Source organism: Platichthys flesus, chromosome 7 (genome assembly GCF_949316205.1).
Source record: "Platichthys flesus chromosome 7, fPlaFle2.1, whole genome shotgun sequence".
Lineage (NCBI taxonomy): Eukaryota > Metazoa > Chordata > Actinopteri > Pleuronectiformes > Pleuronectidae > Platichthys > Platichthys flesus.
This window is the reverse complement of record NC_084951.1, coordinates 25,006,832-25,031,588: the sequence shown is the minus strand read 5'-3', so window position 1 is coordinate 25,031,588 and position 24,757 is coordinate 25,006,832. Positions and strand designations below refer to the sequence as shown.

Here is a 24,757-nt window from a genome sequence, read left to right as displayed (position 1 = left end):
AGTCACGAGTCATTGATGTTGAAGTCCAAGTCGAGTTGCAAGTCTCTTTACATTTTGTCAAGTCGAGTCTAAAGTCATCAAATTCATGACTCGAGTCTGACTCGAGTCCAAGTCATGTGACTCGAGTCCACACCTCTGATGAAAGTTAATGCTAGTTAGGCTCGGCACAGGCTTTCTCTCTGACTCTCTCATTATCTGATTAACATATACACAGACACACGCATAGTCTTCACCTTACTTATCTCCTCCCCCTTCAGAAGAAGGGGGGGAGGGGGCTATTATATTAGGGGGGCATCTTAAAAGCCCACAGGAAGATGTTACTCTTTTGGCAAGCCACCATTTTAAGAACACCATTATTTACATACATACACACACATTCAGATACACATCTTTGTTTAGTTAGAACGTTTGTTTAGTAATTTGTGTTTTTATACTTTATATTCATAATAAATGTTTTCTTTCACAATGTTTTTCCATTAATGGTGTATAAGTGAATTTTTCCGACCGCTACACTGTCAAGAACTCTGTAACCTTCACTGTTCATTATATCATCTTTAATAGTAAATATTGAGATTTCTAATTGCACTAGATCTAAATGAGACTGATCTTAATCAATAAATGGCTATCTTTTCCCTTCCTTCGAAGGATGGTTCCCCGAGACAACTTAAACCAATTCAAGTTAGGATTTAATATTAATATTTTAAATATTGTTTTATATTTTATTTTGATAACAACATTTATTGAATGCCTAAAGGCACACCATTCTATGGTAACACTTTTTAAGCATTATTGCGCAAAACTGATGGTGCCCCGTGTGAGGCAGAGTACAGTTGGCAAATATGATGACTATGCAATATTAATGTGTTTTTCATTTTTGGCCTAACCCCAGAAAAAAATTAATTCAGAATCTCAGTCAAGCCAAAGGTTTGAATTCAATTCCACTAGTCTGCCACCATGAGTAGACATTCAACCGTATTTACAAACAAGTGCATTGTGCTGATATTTAATTTACTCATAAATAAATGTTTATTTATAATTCATTATTAGGAACTACCATTTTAAGTCCTCATAGCGTTACACTAAAAGATGCTATCATTGCTTATAGTTCAATTTGAATGTTCTTTGTTGAAATTTTAATAATTTCTTTTAACATTTTAATATCACATATTTAATGTTAACTGGTCAAGCTGTGAAATTTTCTGTAACTGTTAAATGCTTTTGAATTAAGACATAGCGTGCCTTCAGCCCTATGTAAAAATGCTTGTACCTGGCTGTTACTGCCGAGCATATCAGCCCAAGTTGGATAAGAGAACCTGAGAAAGAGCCACAGTGTGCTACAAAACCCAGTGAATTTTTTGAACCCCTAACTATTACTGCGCTGCATATCAATCAGTTAGTGTGATTAAAAGTTTGGTGAACTGTTTTACCCACCATAGTTTTGGTTAGGTAAATGTACGATAAAATCCACACTACAAGGTGTCTGCCATCGCAACACCAAAGCCAACCCCACTGTTTTTGATTTATAAATTTAAATCTAATCATTGAATTTCAGATCCAACAATGGAGAACCCCTGTGTAGAACAATTTGTTTCTTCCCTAGCACCGAGTCTGACCCCTGGCTATCCTGAATCATGTCAAATTAAAACTCTGCTGCGACCCTGAACATCACATCTGAATAATTAGAAACCCATCTATATGTAAAACCACTTTAAATGAACTACATTTCACGTAAAGTTTACGTTTTGTTTGGCAGCTTCCTGTTAGCTTTAGCAACACCTGGTTAGCTTCGCTAGCTTAGCCGGTAGCTAACAATACTAGTTCAACCTTGAATTAAGTCAATAAGATCAAATAGTGTTCAAAGCTCTTAGTTTTTAACCCGGATAGTGTTTAATTATATATAATTATAAAGAATAATCATCAAAATGAGCCTGAAACGATAAAAGCGCTTCAACTTTCATCTTCATCATGTCCTGAGATAAACACAGAGACTTCCAGTCTGAGCCCTGCACAATAAAAATAGTCCAAAAATGTATTAATTTGTTTGGATGGATGGATAGATACACAGACAGATAAGATAAAAGATAGATAATGTTTTTTTTTTATTAAACTTCACTCTCTAAAGCAGATTCATAATCATCTAAACACATGGCCACACATTCATAATAACTCAGTTTATTATTCTTACACTGCAGTGGGATGTGAATCTCATGTCATGCTATAGTTTCCTGCTCCACTCGTCACACGGTGCGCTGACAGGAAATGAAGAAGCCTCAGCAAAGAGCTGCATGGTCTACACAACGCAGAGAGCAGCAGCACGGTGACAACGCAGCAGCTCAACAATCTCAGGTGTTGCTTTCTACATTTGGAGATCAGACTCTCAACAACTAGGTAAGTCACTTTGTTTAGTGTCAAAATCCTTTGTTTATTGCTCCACAACATGTTTGCCTTCTTAGAAGCAGCTCCTTCAATGTAGGGGAGAGTCACAGAGGTTTAACATCTAATATGAAAGCAGTAAGATAAAAAAAATCTATTGTCCCACAGACACCATCAGAGGAAGTGATGCCTTTATTTGTGTTCAGTATTTTTGGATATTCTCTGTAACAAATACAGGACAATGTGTTGTGTGCAGTGTAAAAAAATTCTATCATAGTTTATATCTGAACAAAACAGATGAATGTGTTAAGTTTCCTGAGAAATACATCAGAAGCAAGGATTAGACATTAAGGAATGTCGATGCCGATGGGTAAAAGATTGGTTTCCATTGTTGTGAGAAACTAAAATTGGAAAAACTCTGAATGGAAACATGTTGCTAGAGTTACACTTGTGTTGCTACAGTTACAGAGGACTGTGTGTGAGGCAGCAGCGTGAATGAAAACCAACCCACATGTTAATTTGACTTCTTTCACAGACACACACACAAAACAACCTCCCCCTTCAATCGTTCATCATGAACGTGACGGACGCCGGCTGCAGCCCCCCCTCAGCGGAGTATCAGTTCTACCTCTTCCCAGTGGTCTACATCCTGGCGTTAGTCGTGGGTCTACCTGGAAATCTGGCTGCTCTCTTCGTCTTCACCTTCAAGATCACCCCTCGCACAGCCTTCAGTGTGTTCATCAGCAACCTGGCCCTGGCGGACATCATCATCCTCTGCACCCTGCCCTTCAGGATCCACTACCACCTCAAAGGAAACAACTGGGTGTTTGGGGACGTCGCCTGCCGCATCACTGGGGTCCTGTTCTACTCCAACATCTACATGAGCATCTGTTTCATGACTTGTATCTGTGTGGACCGCTACAGGGCCACGGTGCATCCTCACGCCTACCAGAGGCAGCGGAGGCCCTGGCACTCTCTGGCCGTGTGCGTGGCGCTCTGGTGCGTCGCTGGAGTGGCGATGCTGGTCTTTGTCCTCCGGGGGCCTATGGAAGCCAAAATCAACCGATCTGAAAGACACAGCTGTTTTGAGAACTTCTCCAAGCATGAGTGGGACACACGTGTGGGGGTGTACAGCCTGCTGAGCCTGATCTTCTGCTCCCTGCTGCCCTCCGTAATCATCCTGGTGTGTTACCCGCTGGTTGTAAGGCGCATCTCCATGATCAGGACTAACAAAGCCCAAAGAGCCTTGAGGGTCATTTACACCATCCTGGCCATCACGCTGCTCTGCTTCCTGCCCAACCACCTGGTGTATCTGCTACACCTCCTGCGACGCATGGGTGTCATCAAGAGCTGCACCGCCGCCAACCGCATCCACGACGCCAGACGGGTCACCATGGCCCTCGTCACCCTCAACACGTGCCTGGACCCCGTGCTGTACTATGTCACCACCAGCCACTTCAAATGGAGGCGCTTGAAGATGACATGGCTGTGTAGACGAGTGCCGAGGCGCAGTGGTGTTTATACGATTGCAGTGGACTGAGAGGACTGAACCTGTAGATATATAATGTAAATATAACTCTGCTTCCTTGCCTATAAATGGAACGGGAGACTTTTATACAAAAGTGTTTATTGAAATTGTCATTTTACGTCAAATAAAAGGACGGATCTAAAACAGGGATCCGATTTTCTTTATCTTGGGCCTCTAGGTGAGTCTACAATGTCCGTGTGAAAAAAATTGACCAATCAGACCAGAATCCTTCAAAATGTTAACAAATATATTTAAGATTCATGATCACAACAGGAGAGGGGGGGAGCACTGGTAAGAAGTTTGTAGCCTCCAGAGAATCCAGGATCCAACGAATGGTAAAGCTTCAAATGTTTATGGTTTTTGGCCAAAATGGATTTCAGCAGACTCCAGCTGGAAGCCCCTTCTTCAGCAGAGTCGAGAGGAAACTGCCCAGCTCTTCGTCCTGATGGAGGAAACCACAACTTAAAGTAAAAAAAAAAAGAAGCAGCAATTCTTACGATGACTATAAATTCTCACACACAGTATTTTATTTACTCCGCCAAGATGATATGTTTTCACCTCTGTCCATTTGTTTGTTAGTTTGTTTGTAATCGAAGCAAGATTACACAAAAAACACATAACGGATTTCCATGAAACTTGATGGCAGGTTGTGGTATGGATTAGTGAAGAAGCCATTAAAGTTTGGTGCAAATCCAAATAAAAATCCAGATCTAGTGAACTAGTAGAGTCGTGGGTTTGTAGGGGGACTGTCGGGCCTTTCTGCTGTTCTGGTTCCACCTTTCTGTTTAGCATGGAACACATGAAACCACAGAAACCTTCCATTGCACCGCTCTGCAGGCGGCTTTCCCCACCTCTTGCTTTCACAGCCCCTCGTCTCATACTGTCCACCCACACCAGTGTTTTCACCTCTTCCGATCAGACCTTCTCTCAGGTCTGCGTGGGCATCAAACAACAAACCGTCTAATGAAAGGTGCTGTGGTCAGACCAGATTCCAGCCAAAGAAAACACACAAAACTGCTGTGGCTAAAAGGAGCCGGAGCAAAAAACATGTATTCTAAACCTCAGTTATCATCTTTTCATTTAATTTAAAATCTTCAGCACTGGTAACAAAAGCATTAACAATCAAATACAAAAATATGTTTACACCGGTGATTAGAGAGAATTAGCATTTCAATCCTGTTCCATGTGCAAAAGGCCGAACTGACCTAAGGTTGACTTTGCTTTTAAAAAAACAAACTAAACAGCTTTAATTGTTGAATTTGATTCATAAACCAAAGTAAAAGGAACTCAGACAGTGAAAATGTTTTTACCTGGTAACTCCAGGAGAGCAGAAGGACCTTGGTGTTGGTGTCCTCAGGGGACGACGACACTTTGATGACGATGGACTCCACCATGACGGTGCCGTCAGGGAGGTGCTGGATGGTGTAACCTTTCAACACGCTACAGAACGGGAATCAGAAAACAAGCCATTAGAACAAGTAGAACCATCATTTGCTGCTTTTGTCTAGTGATACATAATTTAACTAGAAAACAGGACAAAAATGAAACATAGTGTACCTCCCAAACACACTTAAGGAAATGAAAGGAATAAGACGACAAAGTGGGAGAAAATAGCTTAATTTCTGAATAAAAAACTAAAACCTGATGGGTTTCGCAGGTGGAATAAAGAGAGAAGAGGTGCAGATGAGACACATGATGTCCTCCTCTCACCTTTTGAGGTGCGTGTAGATCCTGTGGAGTGTGTCGGGGTCGCTGTGCGGGTCCTGGAGCTGCACACGGCAGGTGAAGCGCAACTGATGCTCGTTGAGGCCGAGCTCCTTCAGCGCCTGTTCTGACGATACCAGCTTCAGACTCTGCGCTCGAGGGAAAACGACAAGAGAAGTGAATCAGAACGTGTCAATCCCACTAGACTGCAGCTCCTCTGTTGGAAGAGGTTTTCAAAATATCAAAACAAAGAGAAACACTCTGGCTTCTAGTTTGTAAACTCACGTTTTCTTTCATGATCAAGGTTCCGTGCATGGTGCGAGGCTTTTTGGGATCAGGCAGAGGACCTTCAACACAAGAATGATTTAGTACATTGTGACAACAAGTATATGAAAATAAAAAAGCGAATAAATACAGAAACAACCAAGTAGATTGTTAAATATTGTAAAGTATTACCATAACTAAATAACTATATTGATAAGTTCAACCAGAGCGAGACAGGTCTGGATCTTTGGGGCCTGATGCAGAATGATATCAGGGATTGATATCAAACACTTGTGACAAAGATATGTGAGTGAGCCTGGACATTTTTACAGTTTGATCATAAACTATATTATTAATAAGCATAAATAAAAAGAAAACTCAAATAAAACCATATATAAAGAACTTGAATTAGGAAAATAGGCAACATTTTTGTTATGTAAAATGGAAAACTATTTGGCTCGGCCATAAACCATAAATATATATCTATGATTTAAATATTCACCCATCCTTTGAAAGTGAACAAAAGGTCAGGAGAAGGTGTATAAAAGAATTGTTTTATCCTGTTCTTAAATACATGATGCATCCTCTGATGTCTTATGTCATTTGAATAAATGACATTTATCATATGACAACAGATCTGGGACATGATATTTAACCGCGGGGCCAGATACCAGTCATTTAAAGAACTGAACAAACCCTAAACCACACTATGTGGGAACAACACACCTAAACCTCGTTCACCAAATGCCAGAAAACCTTTATGACTCATTTGGCTGCAAATTAAACTTAAAAAACTCCTGAACTTTAATGAAAACCTACCTCCGAGTGCCATCTCCCTCTTGAGCAGGTTGAGTGAGATGTCCACGGGCACGCTGGGGTTTGTTGTCACACTCACCGTCTCTCCATTAGCGGGCATGTAACAGTCTATGCCTGACATTTAAAAACAGAAACATTAAGGAGGACTGAAACCCCCCGCTCTACCTGGTGGGAGCGCACAAATATTATATATTATATTTGTATCATAATCTACGATACCGATACCGATGTGAACAAGTGGAGGAACTCTTACTGAACTCCTGTTCGATCTTGCCCTTGAGAAACCCCATCTTGGCAGCCTCCCCGTGCACCAGCAGCACGTTGCGAGGCTCTGCCATTCGAATGAGCTGCATGATGCCTTTAGCGTCTGCGTGGGCACTGAAGGACATGTACTCCACCTGCATCTTCACCTCCAACTGTCACAAAGGAGGAGAAACAAAGAACCAATGTCAGCGTGTTCTTCTTTTTCTTTTCCCATTGAATTGTGCTCTTACTGGTTTTAGATTGCTCATAAAATGCAGAAGCTGTTGCAAGGAGACACTTAGCTTAGCTTAGCATAAAGATCCCACGACTCGCAGTCATGCAGCAGAAAATAAACAAACATCTTACCGTTGATCTCCCTTCCATCTCCAGCTTCCTCTGCCCATTTAGGATCTTATGGCCGATTGTTCCTTGTACACAATACCCGGGCATGATGACCTGAGAAAAGATGAATTAGTTGTATATCAAGTATTGTTGTTTTTTTTTAAAAGCACCTTCGATTTCCCCGTGAGACTCACCATGTTCTTCTCATTGCCGGCCCATTTCTTGAAGATCTGCAGAGACAGGCCAGCGTGCAGCATACCCGGTGTGGCGAACACCACCTGAAAGGGCACGAATTGTTGGAGCTCACTGCAGCTTTACTGTCACACTTTGGGGGGAAAACATAAAGTAACTTTTACCATCGGTCCAGGATTATCAATGAAGGAGCGATCGAAGGGCTTGATGTGCTTGAACTCAAACATGTTCCTCTGTACGAAGGTTTTTCGAATCTTCTGGTTGGTCCACGTTATGAAAAGCTTGTAGTAGTGATTGGCTTTCTCCGTCAGCCCAGTGGAGAAGTAGATCGGGGCCTTGAGGTTCATTCTTTCCCTGTTTGGTGAGGAGGGGGTAATTAAACAGTCTGTCCAATGGAGAAGTTCACACACTACCAGCAGTAGCTTTTTTGTTATCTAATAAAAAGGCTTTTGTGTAACCTCTTCACAGTCCCTCATGCGTGAAAGGACCTTTTATTTATTTGGAACTTGTTATGTTCACAAACCTACATTGAAAATATCAAAAATTAAGAACTTCTGGGAATTTTGTCACTGGGAACGACCCCTTACCAAAATGTTTCCAGCAGGATACAGAGTTCCTGAGCTCTTCCAAGAGCAAAAACAGGGATAAGGACCTGAAAAGATAATAATAAAATTAAATATTGAATTACTTCAAGATAAATCAAAAACCACAATCCCCCCAAAATACAATATTCTACCTTTCCTCCTCTTTCTATGGATTCATGCACTTTCTTGAGAAAGTCCCTCTCCCTGCACCTCTTGGAGTCTCGGATGGTGGTGGCGTATGTAGACTCGGTGATGAGCATGTCAGGACGGCACTTATCGATCCACGCAGCACTGAAAACATACAACACAAGGATGAAAAGACTGTAACCTCACAAGAAATTACCACCAGTAGGAAATTGATTGATACATCAAAGGCCACTTACCCTAAATGTCTGTCGGGCGTCATGTTATAGTCTCCCTGAAAAGGAAAAGACATTATTCTAAGCTTGTTGTTGTGGAGTTCTGATGCTGGATGGAAATCGATAGTTCAAGACAACCGTAAGACATGAAGAAGACGTTTAGATAAAGGCAGAACAGAGTTAGATTGTACAGACTTTGCCTGAACACAGGGTTTCTTCTTGTATTATCACAACCTTACTGCCCTCTGGTGGATGGATTTCCTAACAAACTTAAAGGATGAACAGGTGGACAGTGACGGTTGCATCACTTGAAACAGACGCCTCCCTTTTTCATATGAAACGCAGAATAACTGAGTCTGAACACGGCGCAGACTTGTTGACACTCACAGTGTAGACGACAGACTCTGATCCCACTTTGATCTGCACCATGGCAGCTCCCAGGACGTGGCCCGCATAGTATGCCTTGATCTCCAGCTCGTCATCCACCTGCCAGCAGCACAACAGAAACAGCCAGGTTTGCCATCAAAAGAGACGAGCAGCTGGTGCAGGAGTGATTCACAGACAGAGAGCGAGGGCACGTCAGGCTCTACACACCTGGACGGTTTGATGCAGGTTCAACGGCACCACTTTCTTCATGCAGTCCTTGATCATCTGCGAGGTGAAGAAGTTGGTTTCTCCCTTTTTGTCCACCGTGATCTTGCGGAAGTCCTCGAGCAGAATGGGGCAGATGGCCTTGGTGGGGTGGGTCATGTAGATGGGCCCATCGTAGCCCACCATCTCGCTCATGAAGGGCAGAGCGCCACAGTGGTCCAGGTGGAAATGGCTGTGAAGCGAACAGGTTGGAGTTAAAACAACAGGATTGTTGATTTACTTTGAAATACATTTAAAAACAAAAAGCTGAATTGAGAACAAACCTGATGATCACACAGTCCAGAAACTCTGTCAGACGTCCATTCTGGGTTATGTAGGAGAAGTCTGGGAAACGTCTCTGGAACGACAATACAGACTTTGAATAACTGGGATAATGCAAGAGGCGGACCCATTTACTTATGGACCAATTTAAAATCTGATGAGATCTGGATAATCATCTTTATTGTTTTATCGTTTATTTGGGACATATTTTAAAATATATACATATCGGTGTGTATATCATCATCTGCCTCAAAACAAACTGTTGACACGCAGCTTCCTCTGCTCAGTGTGTTTCTGTGTGATGAGCTGCTTGACTCACATCATCGTTGTATCCCATGTGCATCCCACAGTCCAACATGATGTTTTTACCCCCGATGGAGACGAGGATGCAGCTTCGACCAACATCCTGTCCAGCACCTGGGTGAGAGAGAGAGAGAGAGAGAGAGAGAGAGAGAGAGAGGAGCTGTGAGGAAACTGACAACACACTAAAACACACACATACTCTCACACAGATACTCATACAATCTCTCACTCACAAACATACACATATACACTCTCTCTCTCTCTTACAGCCCACACTCACTCTCTTACACACTCTCTCTCTCTCTCTCGCTCAATCACACAAACACAAACATACACACTCTCTCTCACACACAACATAGTTCAATCTCACACACACTCACTTTCTTACACTCTCTCTCTCTCTCTCTCTCTCTTGCACACACACACACACTGACACAGATACACACACACTGACACAGATACACACACACACACACACACACACACACACACACACACACACACACACACACACACACACACACACACACACACACACACACACACACACACACACACACACACACACACACACACACACACACACACACACGAGCTCACCCTTAAGTTCTCTAGCTGAGGTAAAGTATGTTAGCACGACTAGCCTAGCAGGTGCTAGCTGTGCTAAGCTAGCCTGTGTAGCCTTACTCACCCAGTGGAGTTACTTTTATTTCCGGCATGTTTCCTCCTTCTCCTTCACCCAGATGTTTCCACAGCTGTAGTTAGATCCCGCGACTCCGCAGCTTCCTGTTACTGAGCCTCCATGTGCAAAGATGTTTATTGTCTGATTTGATGAGGACATGTGACGCGTTAGGGCTGTCAAGTTACCCGCCATCAAGACTTCCGGTGAGCACCTTCACAGTAAAACCAGTCTTGAGAAAACAGTCAATGGATTCAAACAGTTTCAAGAGTTTTATTAGATCGAAAAAGAAAGAAGGATAGATAGATAGATAGATAGATAGATAGATAGATAGATAGATAGATAGATAGAAAGAAAGAATATATACAAAATTGTGCATTAGATACATACACAAATGGTCGTTTTTTGCAACAACACACATGTAAAAATAGATTTTTGTTAATACGTTTATACCATTTAAGTGTCAATTTGTTTTTGCAAAAGTTTTGCCTCCATTTTCTTCTGATTTCTCTTCCCAACAGGCTGCACAGTCTCCCTCCTCCGCTTTTATTATGAAGGTACCGTGCGTAGATTTCCGGTGTCTTCCCGGCGGGAGTCTGCGCAGTAGCAGGTGGATCTCATCTACAGAGACATGTCCCGGTGTCCTCTCGGGTCTTCGTGTTTTTCTCAGGTGAAGCGTTTCCCTCTCCGGCTGTAAACATCCGGGCGTGTGCGCGTCGCCACCGGAAGTCTGTCCGTGTCTGTCACTCCTGTGCTCTTTCCTCCGCTTCCTGCTCGACCTGCTGCACTTCCTGGTTGGAAAACATGGCTGATGCGAGTGAGCAGCAGAAGTTCAGCTTCCAGGAGATCCTCGACACCTTCAAACTGTGTCTGACTGACAGTAAGGAAGTGGATCTCCAGCACTATGTGGACGGCTGGCGAGGGCTCATCAAGTGAGTGCTTCATCCTCCATTAAACCCTCTTCACTGAGCTGCTTGGGTTTCATCTCCACACAGAGAGTCCATTTTATCCATTGTCCTGGTTATTTGTGCTTTATGGTATTAAATGTACTATTTATCTAGGATATTTGAATATTTATTATTCTAATTCCAAAGTCAGAAATGAATATTCTGAAGATTTAAAAGTCCATTGCTCTCTGAAAGTGTGAATCTGAATTATTTTTGTCATTATATCATCATTATCATCGTTATTAACATCAGCGGTAAGAGATGGCGACTGTAAAATCATTTATCGCAATATTTACAGGACAATATATCGTCCAACAACCTTTTGTAATCGTGACACACCTTAATATATTTAATAACGCACCAAGTGTCCTTGTTAGGTTTACAGTGTTAATTCTCCTGAGAGTCAAATCAAAACTGTTAATTGAAGAATCTCAAACTCAATCAATACTGAATCAAAGTGAATCAGAAAGGTAAACCTTGTGGATCAGGTTTGAATCTATTTGGGAAATAACTGGTGATATTCAGCCCTACGCACCAGTTGTGTGCTAAAAAATAATACTAATCATAACAATAACTTTAATTATAGAGAACGTTTTAAAACAATCTCCACTAAGAGGCAAAATGAAAACAAGCAAATCATTAGAATGTAATTTGAAATCAAAGAGTGAAAATGATTTACTACAAAATCTAAAAAGTTGTTAAACCTTTGGATTGACTTCCAAGCAAACCTCATTACCAACCTTCAACTATGGCTGATCCATAGAGCAATATCACTAATTATCACTTTATAAACATTATCCCATATATATGTTGATATGATACTTATGCGTAGCTATTTGTCTATGTTGTTAACAGTCTGTTTTTGTGTAATCACTCTTTCAGGTTCCTGAACTGCTTAGGCAGCATCTTTGGCTTCATTTCCAAGGATGCCTCCAGCAAGATCCTCATCCTGGTCGGCCACCTGAATGGCGAGAACGGGTCCCAGTACGCCACCATCCAGTCCATGGTGAAGTACGAGCTGGAGAAGGATCTGGTGGACGTGACCAAGAGAGGCATCCACCAGGAGTCCGGCTGCCGCACCCTGCTGCGGCTCCACCGCGCGCTGAGGTGGCTGGAACTTTTCCTGGAGCGCCTCCGCACCAGCAGCGAGGATGGCAAGACCTCGGTCATGTGCAGCGAGGCCTACAACGAGTCCCTCTCCCAGTACCACCCCTGGGTGATCCGCAAGGCCGCGGGCGTGGCGTTCCACGTGCTCCCCGGGCGTCCGGCTTTCTTCGAGGTGATGAACGTGGGCCCCCCCGAGCAGGTGGTGGCCATGCTGGGAGAAGCCATGCCTCTAATCTCTGAGGTTTACGACATCACGGAGAAACTTTACGCTCAACATAACCTCCTTGATTTACCGTAGAGAGCGAGAAGGGCTGTTGTTTACCTCTTTATACGTGACACTGTTAATGACGTGTCCCTGGTGACGGGCTGGTGAGCGGGCTGCTACTAAGAGTTGTGTATTATCCGTTTGGTATTGGGCACAAATATTTCCTCATTATTACGTTGACACTAGTCTGTTCCTACTGCAGATCTGAATGTAAATCTACTGTTTACTATAATATTGCATATTTGTCTTTACTTCTAGTGATGCATCTCTGAATCATCTGTTTAATTCGGTAAATTATAGGCCGATCGTTATAGATTTAGAAAAATTGGCTCTGACATGTTGATATCAAACCCCCTCAAATAAGACTTGAGAATTGAGGATCGATATTTTACAGTTTAACCATAAACTTAATTATAATTAACTAGAAACAAAAAGTTATTAAGTAATTAAAATTAAACAAATGAAGATCTTTTCTATATTGTTCATTCTGTGAAATATAAGCTTTCATATTGTAAAACGTAAGCAGATCCCAGTATTTCCATCAGGCTCTACAGAGAACTACAGTGGGAATCATTGAAGTGGGAATCACTGCCAACAGCTGCTTGTTTTCATTATTTATCCAAAAAAGAGGACACGCTGATGCTGCCTCTTAATTTAAAACACTGGGTTCTTATTTATTATTTTGATTTTGAAGGTGATTTTCTTTAACGATTGATTGCGAAAAAAGAAAATGGTTTCAGGGCTGTTTTGATCCGACACCAATCGTGATTTGTACGTGTCAGTGAGATGCTCGTATTAGTTAATGAAATATTAAGAATACCTCTAATTCGACCAGTGTTATAAAACTGCTCCACAGACAAAATAAAGTCCAAATCCAAACTAATTCAATGGTGAAGAGAACAGACTGTTACACTAAGAATCAAAAGTGCTGAACAAAGTGAATCTTTAAATATCTACCGAACGCACAGAATCAGAAAATTCCATTAATTTTGTGTTGAATTAAATGAAAAGTTCAGTTGTTGTTTTATTTTCTATGTTCTTTGAGCATTTTTTTTATTCCAAATGTGAAGCACAAACATCCAGTGTTGGTTCTGCTAATGTACATGAAGTGCATGCTGTATTGTTACATGCAAAGTACTGTATATTGTTTATATATTACTATGAATTCAAACAGAACTCGCCTCCAATGCAGCTCAATAAAACAAATACGTTAAAATATATTTTTACATTGATCTGCATTCTATCTCACTCTATCTTAAATCAGGCACAGACAGGGAACTAATATCAGTGAGTGTGTGAAACTTGGAACAGCTTCATTAAATTTAAGGGCGCTGTAATTAATATGTATAGTTTTGTATTTCATTAGGGGAATTACTTTAATTTAATTTTATGCACATTAATCAAATAAATCAAATATCATTATTTCTGTACCTCTGTGACATAGAGTCGCACAAATAACACCAAACAATTAAATTAAGACACTTCAAACACTAGAGTCCTGTGTGTGCGTGTATGACTGTATGTGTGTGTGTCACTGTGTGTGTCACTGTGTGTGTGTGTCTGCGTACTTCTACCACCAGAGGGCGACCTGCCTCTGATTTCGTCATGACAACCAGCCTCACATGGACGCTGGAGGCCGGAAGTGAAACCTGGAGGAAGACGTTAGTAAAGTCCTGCGCACGGAAACGAGGTATTTGCGTGTATTTAACGTGTAGTTTAGCTTCAGGGACGAACATGTAAACACGTGTCATGTTGTGTGACATGTTTTAAAAGTCGGCCATGTTTGTTCTCTGGGGGAAATGGAGGTTTGTTGTTGACTAAGAGACTTTCTTCGCTCTCTCTTCAGGAAGTGAGTGGACATCTTCATCTATAGACAGATGCTGCTGTGATTCTACAACATCTGGATACTGATGCGTTAAAGAAGAAACAGTCACAGTGTCCAGCCCCAGAGACTCAACAGACTCAGAGTCAGTGAAGGCTCAGGTCCTCCATGCAGATGCTGATCCAGGATCAGGGGCCACATTCTCCCACTGAGGGGCCGAAAACCTCCAGGCACTATTCTGGATTCAGTAAGGTACACGTTTAAGTTATCCCTTGTTTACTGTTAGACGGATGGATGGATGGATGGATGGATGGATAGATAGATAGACAGACAGACAGACAGATAGATAGATAAATACACAGATAGATAGATAGACAGTCAGACTGACAGATTTTTCATTATGATTTTTCCAAAAAGACAAGAGCCTGGCAAATCCAGGCAGTTGGCCCTCGCTGCCTCTCAGACTCATTGATGAACTAATGTCTGCGACGGTTCAGAGCTCGAGTCCTTAACGAGGACATCGGGATTCGACCCAGGACACAGGACTTCTCAAGTGGGCGAAGCAACAACAGTCCTGACAACAACCTCCACTCGTCCCCACCCTCCCTGTTCACCATGTGGCAGCCGAGCCAGGATGAGGTCCTGCGCATGCTGCAGCAACTTCCTGCCGTTCCACCACATTCCTTGAACAAGCTCAAGGTCCTGCCACCCATAGAGGGCAGGCGGTCAGAGGAGAGGCCCGGAGGAGGCCTGGACAGAAGTGTAGACAGCCTGTGTGCTGAGACCGATCCGCAGCAGAGGGGGACCGACCGGGCTGATGTGTCGCTCAGGATGTGGCCCAACACCTCCGACCCAGAACCATTAGGAGCCAGTGTCGGTTTGCTGTTAGCCGTGCGAGCACCGTGCGGCAGGAGGTTTCAGCAGCACTTTGAGTCCACAGACGCTCTGCTGACGGTGAAGGCCAGTGCAGAGGCCCGGTTCACAGAGACCTATGGAGACGTCTCCATCGAGACCATGGACGTGCCACGCAGGAGCTTCACGGACATGAGTATGACTCTGGCCCAGAGCGGCATCATGAACAGATCACTGCTGTGCATCACACGGAACAACGATGACAGCCTGGAGCTACATGATTGAGATGCAACCATTTTTTAAGTTTTGCTTTGCAGTTGAAATTTGTCTGTGTGGTGATATGTACAGCGCCCCCTCCTCCATGGTTTACCTTATTTGGATGCTTGACCTCTGACCCCTGAGAATGATATCTCTGTCCAACCCTTTATGGTTAATGCCAAATCAATTGTATAAAATGCACTATATTGATATTTGAGGAATGAGGGTATACTGCATGTCAAGTGTGTTAATAGGAATAAATGAAGTTATATTTATGCTTTTTAAAGTCTCACACTCCCTCTGTATGTGTGGGGTTGTTATACTGTAGACAAAAAAAGAAAACCTAATAAATAAAAAGTGGAACACAGCTCAGTAGAGAACAAACTTCAACCACACAATTTAGTTTTTACTGTGGAAATATAAAAACAAAAGGGAAGCTGTCAGATAACCTACTTTTATGCCAAACAACAGTTAAAGTAAAAATATATTCTGGATTCATACAACCACATTTCAATATTTCTAGTTCTTTGTATGAATCATATTGTCATAAACACCACTTTTATTTTTACCCCCTGAATGGAGCAGCTGAATTATTCCTTGTCGATTGAAATGTGATATAGAGAAGTGAAAATGATCAAAAGTATTCACAAAAAATAAAACACTAGACGAATCCTGCTCACTCTTTATTAAAACAAACAATCACAGAGTGCCCAGAGAATACAGATGTTTCAGGTGTCGTATCTTTTAAATGTATTGTGTATTCTGAGGAAGTTCAGCGGCTGATACACAGCCAGAATCAAAAAGTGTTGTCAATAAACTGTCTCAAGAGCTTTTACAGGAGAGAGCAACTTTAGTTATTTATTTTTTATCCACACAAAACTGATAAACAACCAAATAAAGTTCAGGGAATTCACTATCAACTACCACTGGATCCAAACTGGCAGTGTTAAAACGCTTCAAGTCACTCAAGGATATTTTATATCAAACCATGCAAAGATTTAGAGATGAGACATTTCTCATCTCCCATTTATACACTTCAAAACAAAACAAAACAAAGAATAAAATAAAGTCAAACACAGCAAACCATCAACAGTAGGATTATATCCACCCTTCTTAAATGCTGTTATAACAGCCAGTGGTTAGTTTAAAGTCTCTGGGAGACGCAGCATTAAGGCTTAAGGTGACTTCAGTGATAAATCACAGTATCAAATGAAATCCAAGTGGGAACTTTGGCACACTGGTTTCGCATGCATCAACACTTGCATGCATTTCTTCTGTAAACAATAAATTGCCGACACAAACTCTGGTAAGAACTCGAGTCACAGCTGAGGTAACGCGCTGAGCTGCGCCGGGCGGTGCGGGGGAAGAGCTAACGGTTGAACTCTTTCTCCATCGCTGCCGGATCACTTGGGTCCAGTTTGGGGATTGACCTGTCTGTTGGAGGGAAGGACACAAAGTCAGGATCTTTATAGTTGGTGTTGGACATGATCACAGTGAAGGAACTGCACACGTACTGAAATGAATCTCGATTTGGCGGAGAATATCCATGCCGTGTTCACTGTCAACCATATTGACAGCAAATCCTCTTTTGCCGAAGCGGCCCGTGCGGCCGATCCGGTGCAGGTAGGTCTCGTTGTCGGCATTTCCATCAATGTCCACGGGGAGGTCAAAGTTCACCACAAGTGACACCTGCTCAACATCAATACCTGAACGGAGCCAAGAACGGGTTTTTAGATATTTATAGTTGTGTCTCAATAAAGATCATAGACAGAAGAACATAAAGATGGACGACTTGTCTTCACTTCCTCCCACTATCCAGCAACCAGTCGGGGATTGAGATGCTTTAGCTCCACTCCATGAACCGTCATGTGGTTCATCTTTAAACAAAGTCTACGATGAAGCTTTTTATAATCTGGCTCTTGTTCATCTCCCTCACCTCTGGAGCACACGTTCGTGGTCACCAGCACCTTCTCCTTGCCGTTGCGATAGCGTTCAATGACCGCGGCTCTCTGCTCCACCGCCAACTCTCCACTCAGCAGCGCCACCTTGTGGCCCTCTTTCATCAGGTTCACAGATAACCAAGCTGCCGTCCTACGGGTCTGGGAAGAAACATGCACAAGCTAAACTGAAAAACCTGTTAGATAATTATGTTGTTAATCACATGACTTCTGCTCAGACGTGGATCTCTGCTCGTACTTTGTTTTCAGATACCAGAATGTATTATTGATAATTTTAACAAGACAGAAAAAGATTATATTTAGGAAATGAAAATAGGTTGTTTCCTCGCCATGGGACTAATTAAGGATTATCTTTTGTTATCTTTGGTGTGATTTGCCAAATTGCAGCAGCAGCAGAGGAGATTTAAAGCATCAGTAAAATATGTACGATTATAACCATGCAACTTAAACATAAGGATATACATACTAAATAAAACATAATATAATAAGAACAATAAATGATTACAAGTGTATTTAAATTACACCAGAGTGAATTTGTAGTGCAGGGCTGTGTATGAAGCATTTTTATATCATGTGAAAATGGAGTCTCTGGGCTCTGGACTTACACGGCAGAAGATAATGGCCTGTGCGATGGTGAGGCCTCCGTACAGATTGCAGAGCGCGGTGAACTTGTCCTCCTCCTCCCTGCAGACCACGTAGTACTGCTTGATGGTGTCCAGAGTCTCCTCTTCGCGCCTCAGCCTGATGATATTTGGGTCGGGAATCACCTTTTTGGCAAAACCCCACACGGAGTCCTCAAAGGTCGCGGAGAAAAGGAGCATTTGGCAATCCTTCGTCAGCTGCCTGAAAAACATCGAGACAGGAAGAGCTTGTTGAACGACGCAACAGAAAAACGCTGGTTCGTAATATTTGCAAGAAGCATTTGTAGTTTCCTGTGGAAGGTGTCCACCTGTGAATTCGAAAGCTCTGATCCCGATGACCCTGCGTGGCGATCATCACGTCAGCCTCGTCCAGCACAAACATGGTGATCTTCTTGGGGTCGATGAACTTGTACTTGATGCACCAGTCCAGGACTGTGCCTGGTGTCCCAATGACAATCTGCTGCTGCAACTTAGTGCCTCGCTCCACTGAAAACACACAACCTCATGCTTGAAATACCATTTTCTTTTTCTATTCCATCAGACGCGATTGCACTCGTGATCACATCTTACTTCTGTTGCCTCGAATGGCGTACGCCAGTTTCACATCTGGACAGAACTTCCCCATTTGCTCGATGACCTGACCGATCTGCAGAGCGAGCTCATACGTTGGCGAGATGCACAGGCACTGAAAACAGGTTTCAACGGTGAGTTCATTCTGGGGCCTTCAGCTAAATAACAACACTGGCTGGCTCTGCTGGTGACATGTGACGCTTACCTGAGGCCACTTATTGTCTGGGTTAACGTGGCTGAGCATGGCAAGAGAGAAAGCAGCAGTTTTACCGGTGCCGGACTGAGCCTGGGCGATTAGATTCAGAGGGCTGCCACCACAGAAAACACACACAGGCAAACCTGATATGAGGGATGGTTTAAAAACAACTACTGCTAAGCTATTGGTATTCAATCAGATTAGTTGCGGTTAATGTTAAAGCTGCAACAATAAGCTGATTGACAAAACAGTAATTAGACACTTTATTGATGATGGATTTAAAGTCCAAATTGATTAATTGGTTGGCAGATAAAAAAAGAAAATCAGCCGAGTCTTTCACGGATATATTGTTATCAGCGTTTATGTTTGCAGGTGTGACATTATTTAGTTTACCGAATAAACAATTTAAGTTCTCTTGGTTGTTGTCCTTGTGTTTTCCTTCCATTGACGTGTCTATGAACTGATTTACATGTCTCAGAAATTCAAAGGAGTTGGAATCAACTCACGGCTGTGCCAGCATCATGGGCAAAGCGTTCTCCTGGATTCTGGATGGTCTGTTGAAGCCCATGCTGTACACACCATTCAGCAGCTCAGGTTTCCTGTTGAATATTGAGTCAGGATAATGACAGGGGTGGGGGGGAGGAGGAGTCAAACTCAGGTGTATGCAAAGTCTGTGCACATCAGAGAAAATTACCGTTTGTTGATGTTGGAAGTTGAGAGAAAATCCACCAACACATGGTTGAAATTGTGGCTGTATTCAGGCACATTGACCTGCTCAGAGTTTTGTGTGTATTTATATTGGTTTATGTCAATTGAGTATACTTTGAACAGCTTCCAATTTTTCTGAGCAATAAAAACGCCAATCTTAACGTCAACCTAACTTTATTTTATCTTTTTAAGTAAAGTTTCTGGCCCAGTTTAGACAATATCACCATTTCTTAAATATCGATTTAGCACCAGACTACTTTTGTGTACATTTTGGCAGCATTAAAAGAATAGATCTTATTGCAGGGAAGTTGTATTATACCCCCCCCCCCCCCCTCCCAGGTTTGAGACGCTGCACCCAGCTGTGTGCAGGGGCTCCTGTCACAAACACTCACAGCCTCAGGTCCTCAAACGACTTGACGGAGTAGAGAGGAGAGTTGGGGTCCCTCTGCAGGACCTCCACCTCGTTCCGGTTCCTCACCAGAGAGCGACGGATCATCTTGTGCAGCAGGGACTGATCGGCCGGGCCCGGCTCGTCTCCACGTTCAACGTCCCCCAGCACAATGTTGCCTGAACGCAGACACACACATATTGTTAGTCAGAGATAGAATCTCTGGTCTTATTAAATTAAATATGGGTAAAGAGTTTGGGAAGTCACCGTTTATGTCTCCTCTCGTGCTCAGTGAACTCCTCGTTCGGGACATTTTCTTTGAAATGTCAAACTGGTGAAGAGAAAATAGAATTTAAATCAATTCCTGCTAAACTCATTTTTTATTGAATATATTTAGGCAGTCAAATTAAGATCTCTTCTCCAACAGAGGCCAAACAATTAAACACGAGCAACAACAAAACAACAATTAAGGGATGAATAAAAACAGTCACAGGATTCATTAAAAACATCAAAAGTAAAGATTTAAACTCCCAAACGACTGTAGTTTTATAGAAGTTTGTAAAGTTCATTCATCAGGTGCAACTGAATCCAGTTCTGCCAAAAATGGTTTCATACATGGGGGACGTCTAAAGTTGAGTAGTAACTGGATCTGGCACCATTATTAAAATCTAAGTTAAAGCTTTTCAAGACTTTTTAAAAATGACCTTTAATGGAGAAGATGATGTATTTAAAACATTAACGAGCTTAATGAGAAAACGCAATAATGACACTAAGTTTACCTGTTGGAGCTAAATACTGGTTTATCTAATGCTTAACTGTCGAACATTGTTTTTTTGTTGTTTTGTTTAGAATTAAAACCTTAGAATAATAATAACAATACACATTTGTTTGAGCTGTTTTAAGTAATTTTGGTAGTTTATGCTTTGGCGCTACTTTTAGTTCTGGTAGTTTATGCTTTTGTTTGGCACCAGTTGATATTTTATACTGGTTTTAAATGAGAGAAACGAGACCGTTTCAACAACAGAGTCCCACAGATGAATCACGTGAGGCGACTCCACTGGTTTGTGATGAAGTTCATCCAACCGAGTGATACTGGAAACAATGGTGAGTGGAATTTTAAACTGGGGAGTCGATGGAGCTGCGTCACTGCACATTATCTCTCGGAGTTAATGGCGGACACGAAGCTAAACCGGACCATAGGATTTTTATTTATATAAAGATTTGACACAAACACGTGCTGGCAGGTGAGCGAGCGGGAGATTAAGCTAGCCGGGGGCTAACGGGCGCAGCTAGCCGGACCTGCGTGCATCACCTGCGGGTAAAGAAACTCACCTGAGCCGATGAAGCCGTCGCCTCCTGCACGTCCGCCGACACCGCCCACGAGTCCTCGGACATGCTGACTCAGGAACCGGGTTGTTTCTGAATGTCGGGGCCGCACGGACACGGGGGAGTTCGGGCTGAAAGAAGTTTGATACCGCCGGCGTGAAAGTGACGTTTCGTCCAGAACTGACCCGCTGCTGCCCCGCTACACTGAGGCCGCCTTCAGGGTGCGTGGGAAACACCGGCGCTTTCAAGGCTCGGGTCACCACAGACAACGGGTCTGAGACGTGAAGGGACCCGCAACACACACAGCTTTGTTTATAAATTGTCATATACATATATATATATAAATAAGCTTTATTTATATCGTAGGTTAGTGCTTACTTTAATTCAGTGGTTTATAATGAGAGGAAAGTTGTGCTGGTTAAAACATTATATCGTCTTTGCCTCTGTTTTTGTTTAATAATAGTTTTCAGTTACGTATTATTATGTCTTCATGTTGTCTCTATACATCTGTGGCAAATAATAATACGTAAATAAAGCACTTTTAATGCAGCGGGTTCAAGATGTATGGAGATTACGAGCAACATCTGAAGGCACCAGGCTGAACTGAGCAACTGGACTGAAACTTAACAATTAATGAAATGAACTGATCTGAGTTCATGTTAATACTTTATGCATTAATATTCTAGACTATAGTGTATTTCTATTCAACAAATCATACTATATTATGTTATTATCTATACTACTTGGGGATTTAGTTTTATCTTAAACTTCTACTTAAAGTTTGAGGTAAATGTTTCACAAACAAAATAATAGGATTAGTAATGTTGAATTGAATTTGACTCTAACCATTGTTTTTTTGTCCTTTAATTAATTATTATTATTATTTTAAATAGCTTGTTAATCCCGGTGAGGCAAAGACTGAATAGTGAATATGGGCTATATAAAAAAATGTAATAGATTAATTGTTTAGGTTTTGTAATGTAATGATTTTGTTATCCATCTATCTATCTATCTATCTATCTATCTATCTATCTATCTATCTATCTATCTATCTATCTATCTATCTATCTATCTATCTATCTATCTACATTTACATACAATTCTTACACATTTTTAATTTATTGGGTGCTTTTCCTGATACCTTACATGACAGACTTTAACACAGACCTACAAATAAACTTTCATTCAAAATGACATCTTCCTGTTATCCCGCTGTGTTTGTAAAACATACCCTCAAAATGTGAGAGGGATTTCTGCTTCACTCTCCTGCTGTGAGGATGTTTGAGAAAGAGAGAGGGAGAGAGACTGTGTTTGTGTCTGGGAGGTTGAGATCAGACACTGAGAGGTTGGCGGGGGTGGTGATGGAGGTTGAGGGGGGGGGGGGGGCTGTATACAGACCAAGTGTTATTGGCTGCAGGTAAATTCAATTTGGAGGCGGATGCTGACTTTCTGCCAAACCACCCACACACACACACACACACACACACACACACACACACACACACACACACACACACACACACACACACACACACATCTACATTTTCACGACTACACTGAAATTACTTTATAAACACATATTAATTGTCATGGCAACCCTCGCAGCAAGGAAAACAGATGGATCAAACAGAGTGTTTACCAAAACACAGAGACAGCCACACACCCACGTTTGGATTTGAGACATTTAGGGCTTTCCAGTTGCACCAGGGAGGAGGAAGGAGGCGTTATAGGTGATGTGGGGGAGATGTGTGTGTGTGTGTGTGTATGTGTGTGTATTTAGAGCTCCCTCACCCACTCAAGCCTCTTTTTCCTCCTGGTGTTACAGTACACGTTGTTTACACTGATCCCTTGATATGAGAAACGCTACCTGGATGGTTCCTGTGGTCATCAGTGTCAGGCATGGCTAAGGGAGGGGGGGGGGGGGGGGGAGAGAGAGGAGTGGGTGGTGCTTTGAATGGATAGAGGCTGCAGGGGGGGATATTTATTGGAAGGATTCAATCCTCTGTTTCACCCCCACTTCTCTCTCTCATTCTCCCTCTCTCTCTCAAAGCTCCTCCAGCTCCAGCATCGACAGGGAGGAGCAGGAGGAGCAGGAGGAGCAGGAGGAGAGGATAAAGGATCCAGTTCTTGTTATCACATGTTGCTGCAGCAGCTCCAACCTTCACCGTCTCTGCGCTGCATCTCCAACTGGCGAGATGTGGCCACTGCATCTGTAGTGGCTGCCACCTGTGGCAGCACTTCCATTCCCTCTACGACACAGAGGGAGAACGAGAGAGAGAGGGAGAGAGAGAGAAAGAACCCAAAAAAAGGGGGGAGTTGAGAGAGGTCTGAGAGAAGGAGGAGGAGATCTTTATTGAGAGAGAGATAGAGAGAGAGATCCTCGCCACACATCCAGTGGACACAAATGAAAGGTAAGATGAAGATGCTGCGTTCACATCAGATTCACTTTAATGCGGCAGTGTGTCTCTCTGGTTATGCATGTATGAAAAAGAAAAGGTCAGCCGGTGAGATGATGATTGGAACTGCCGTCTTGAATCCTGTGTGTTTGTGTGTGTCTTTCTATCTGTGTGTATGCAGGCAGTGTGTTTCAACAGGTGGTTGACACAGCTTCTGCTCCCTGATTTGACACTAATGAGGGCAGAAGAGTGTGGCGCCGCTCATAGAAAACATTGAGAGTTAATGGTTTGCTGGTCTTTTAGCAAAAAAAAAAGAAAAAAAGAAGCAACCCCTGGAGGGAGGCAGGGTGACTCATGTGGCTGAGCCAACCAGAGGGAAAGCCCCCTGGGACTGTCACTTCCAACACTTACTACTGTAATCTGTAATAAACTGTAATTACTGTAATCTGAGAGACCGTAAAGGAAATGCTGTAGATGAGAAAAACACCTGCCTGGCTCAGGGAAAGGCAGGTTTTTTTACACATTAAGTTAACTTATGTGCAATTTCTCTGCAAACCCTCTTTCATGCGTGAGCTAGATCTTTAATCTATTTTTTCATTCATGTTCAGTGCCCGTGTTGCATCGCTCACAAAACAGCGGGGGGATCTGTTGCAGGATGTTCTTTCTTTCATTAAGTCTTTCTTTGTTTAAATGTTAAAAAAAGAGATTGTTTCCAAACAAAGGGATGCATGTGTGTTTGCTTCTCAATCTGTGGGGGACCGGACACACAATGGCACTGTTGAGACAGACGACACAGTACTCTCTAACTGCATCTGAATGACCTTTTCATTGCCATAAATAACCATGTGGTGCCTAAAACCCCAGTTTGGCCATTAGTAGGACTGATCGAATCCCACATTGATTCTGAAGCTCTTCTTATGCAGCCAGACTCCCAAGTGTGGAAGTTGTGTGTGTGTGTGTGTAGAGACCAGGTTGGAATTTTTCTAAGTAAATTTGATTTTGAAATGTATTTTTGCCTGTTGTT

At 42.5% G+C, this 24,757-nt stretch overlaps 5 protein-coding genes across 5 annotated transcripts; 3 read left to right on the top strand and 2 right to left on the bottom strand.

Moving 5' to 3' along the window:
* Positions 1–2,947: 2,947 nt before the first annotated feature.
* Positions 2,948–3,990, top strand: LOC133956760 (lysophosphatidic acid receptor 6). Its single transcript, XM_062392056.1, has one exon. The coding sequence runs from the start codon at positions 2,948–2,950 to the stop codon at positions 3,911–3,913; it is 966 nt and encodes a 321-aa protein (XP_062248040.1). The 3' UTR covers positions 3,914–3,990.
* Positions 3,984–10,872, bottom strand: ints11 (integrator complex subunit 11). The gene is made up of 18 exons (XM_062392055.1): positions 10,753–10,872; positions 10,312–10,513; positions 9,637–9,734; positions 9,320–9,393; positions 9,000–9,228; positions 8,793–8,891; positions 8,430–8,464; positions 8,199–8,337; positions 8,050–8,114; positions 7,627–7,816; positions 7,465–7,548; positions 7,295–7,384; positions 6,939–7,101; positions 6,689–6,799; positions 5,891–5,952; positions 5,612–5,754; positions 5,212–5,341; positions 3,984–4,343 (listed from the first exon to the last, which is right to left on the bottom strand). Exons 2-18 carry the CDS (start codon positions 10,337–10,339, stop codon positions 4,278–4,280), a joined length of 1,806 nt encoding a protein of 601 aa, XP_062248039.1. The 5' UTR covers positions 10,340–10,513; positions 10,753–10,872; the 3' UTR covers positions 3,984–4,277.
* A 61-nt stretch (positions 10,873–10,933) lies between these two features.
* Positions 10,934–13,838, top strand: cptp (ceramide-1-phosphate transfer protein). Its single transcript, XM_062392057.1, has 2 exons — positions 10,934–11,231; positions 12,129–13,838. The coding sequence occupies exons 1-2, from the start codon at positions 11,104–11,106 to the stop codon at positions 12,649–12,651; spliced, it is 651 nt and encodes a 216-aa protein (XP_062248041.1). The 5' UTR covers positions 10,934–11,103; the 3' UTR covers positions 12,652–13,838.
* A 386-nt stretch (positions 13,839–14,224) lies between these two features.
* ubxn10 (UBX domain protein 10) lies at positions 14,225–16,091 on the top strand. The gene is made up of 3 exons (XM_062392965.1): positions 14,225–14,308; positions 14,465–14,692; positions 14,858–16,091. The coding sequence occupies exon 3, from the start codon at positions 15,056–15,058 to the stop codon at positions 15,575–15,577; it is 522 nt and encodes a 173-aa protein (XP_062248949.1). The 5' UTR covers positions 14,225–14,308; positions 14,465–14,692; positions 14,858–15,055; the 3' UTR covers positions 15,578–16,091.
* A 155-nt stretch (positions 16,092–16,246) lies between these two features.
* ddx19a (DEAD-box helicase 19a) lies at positions 16,247–21,578 on the bottom strand. Its single transcript, XM_062392964.1, has 11 exons — positions 21,344–21,578; positions 20,279–20,342; positions 20,016–20,190; positions 19,422–19,514; positions 18,925–19,027; positions 18,720–18,834; positions 18,458–18,635; positions 18,114–18,351; positions 17,487–17,649; positions 17,065–17,256; positions 16,247–16,984 (listed from the first exon to the last, which is right to left on the bottom strand). Exons 1-11 carry the CDS (start codon positions 21,404–21,406, stop codon positions 16,920–16,922), a joined length of 1,449 nt encoding a protein of 482 aa, XP_062248948.1. The 5' UTR covers positions 21,407–21,578; the 3' UTR covers positions 16,247–16,919.
* Between the last annotated feature and the right edge of the window lie 3,179 nt (positions 21,579–24,757).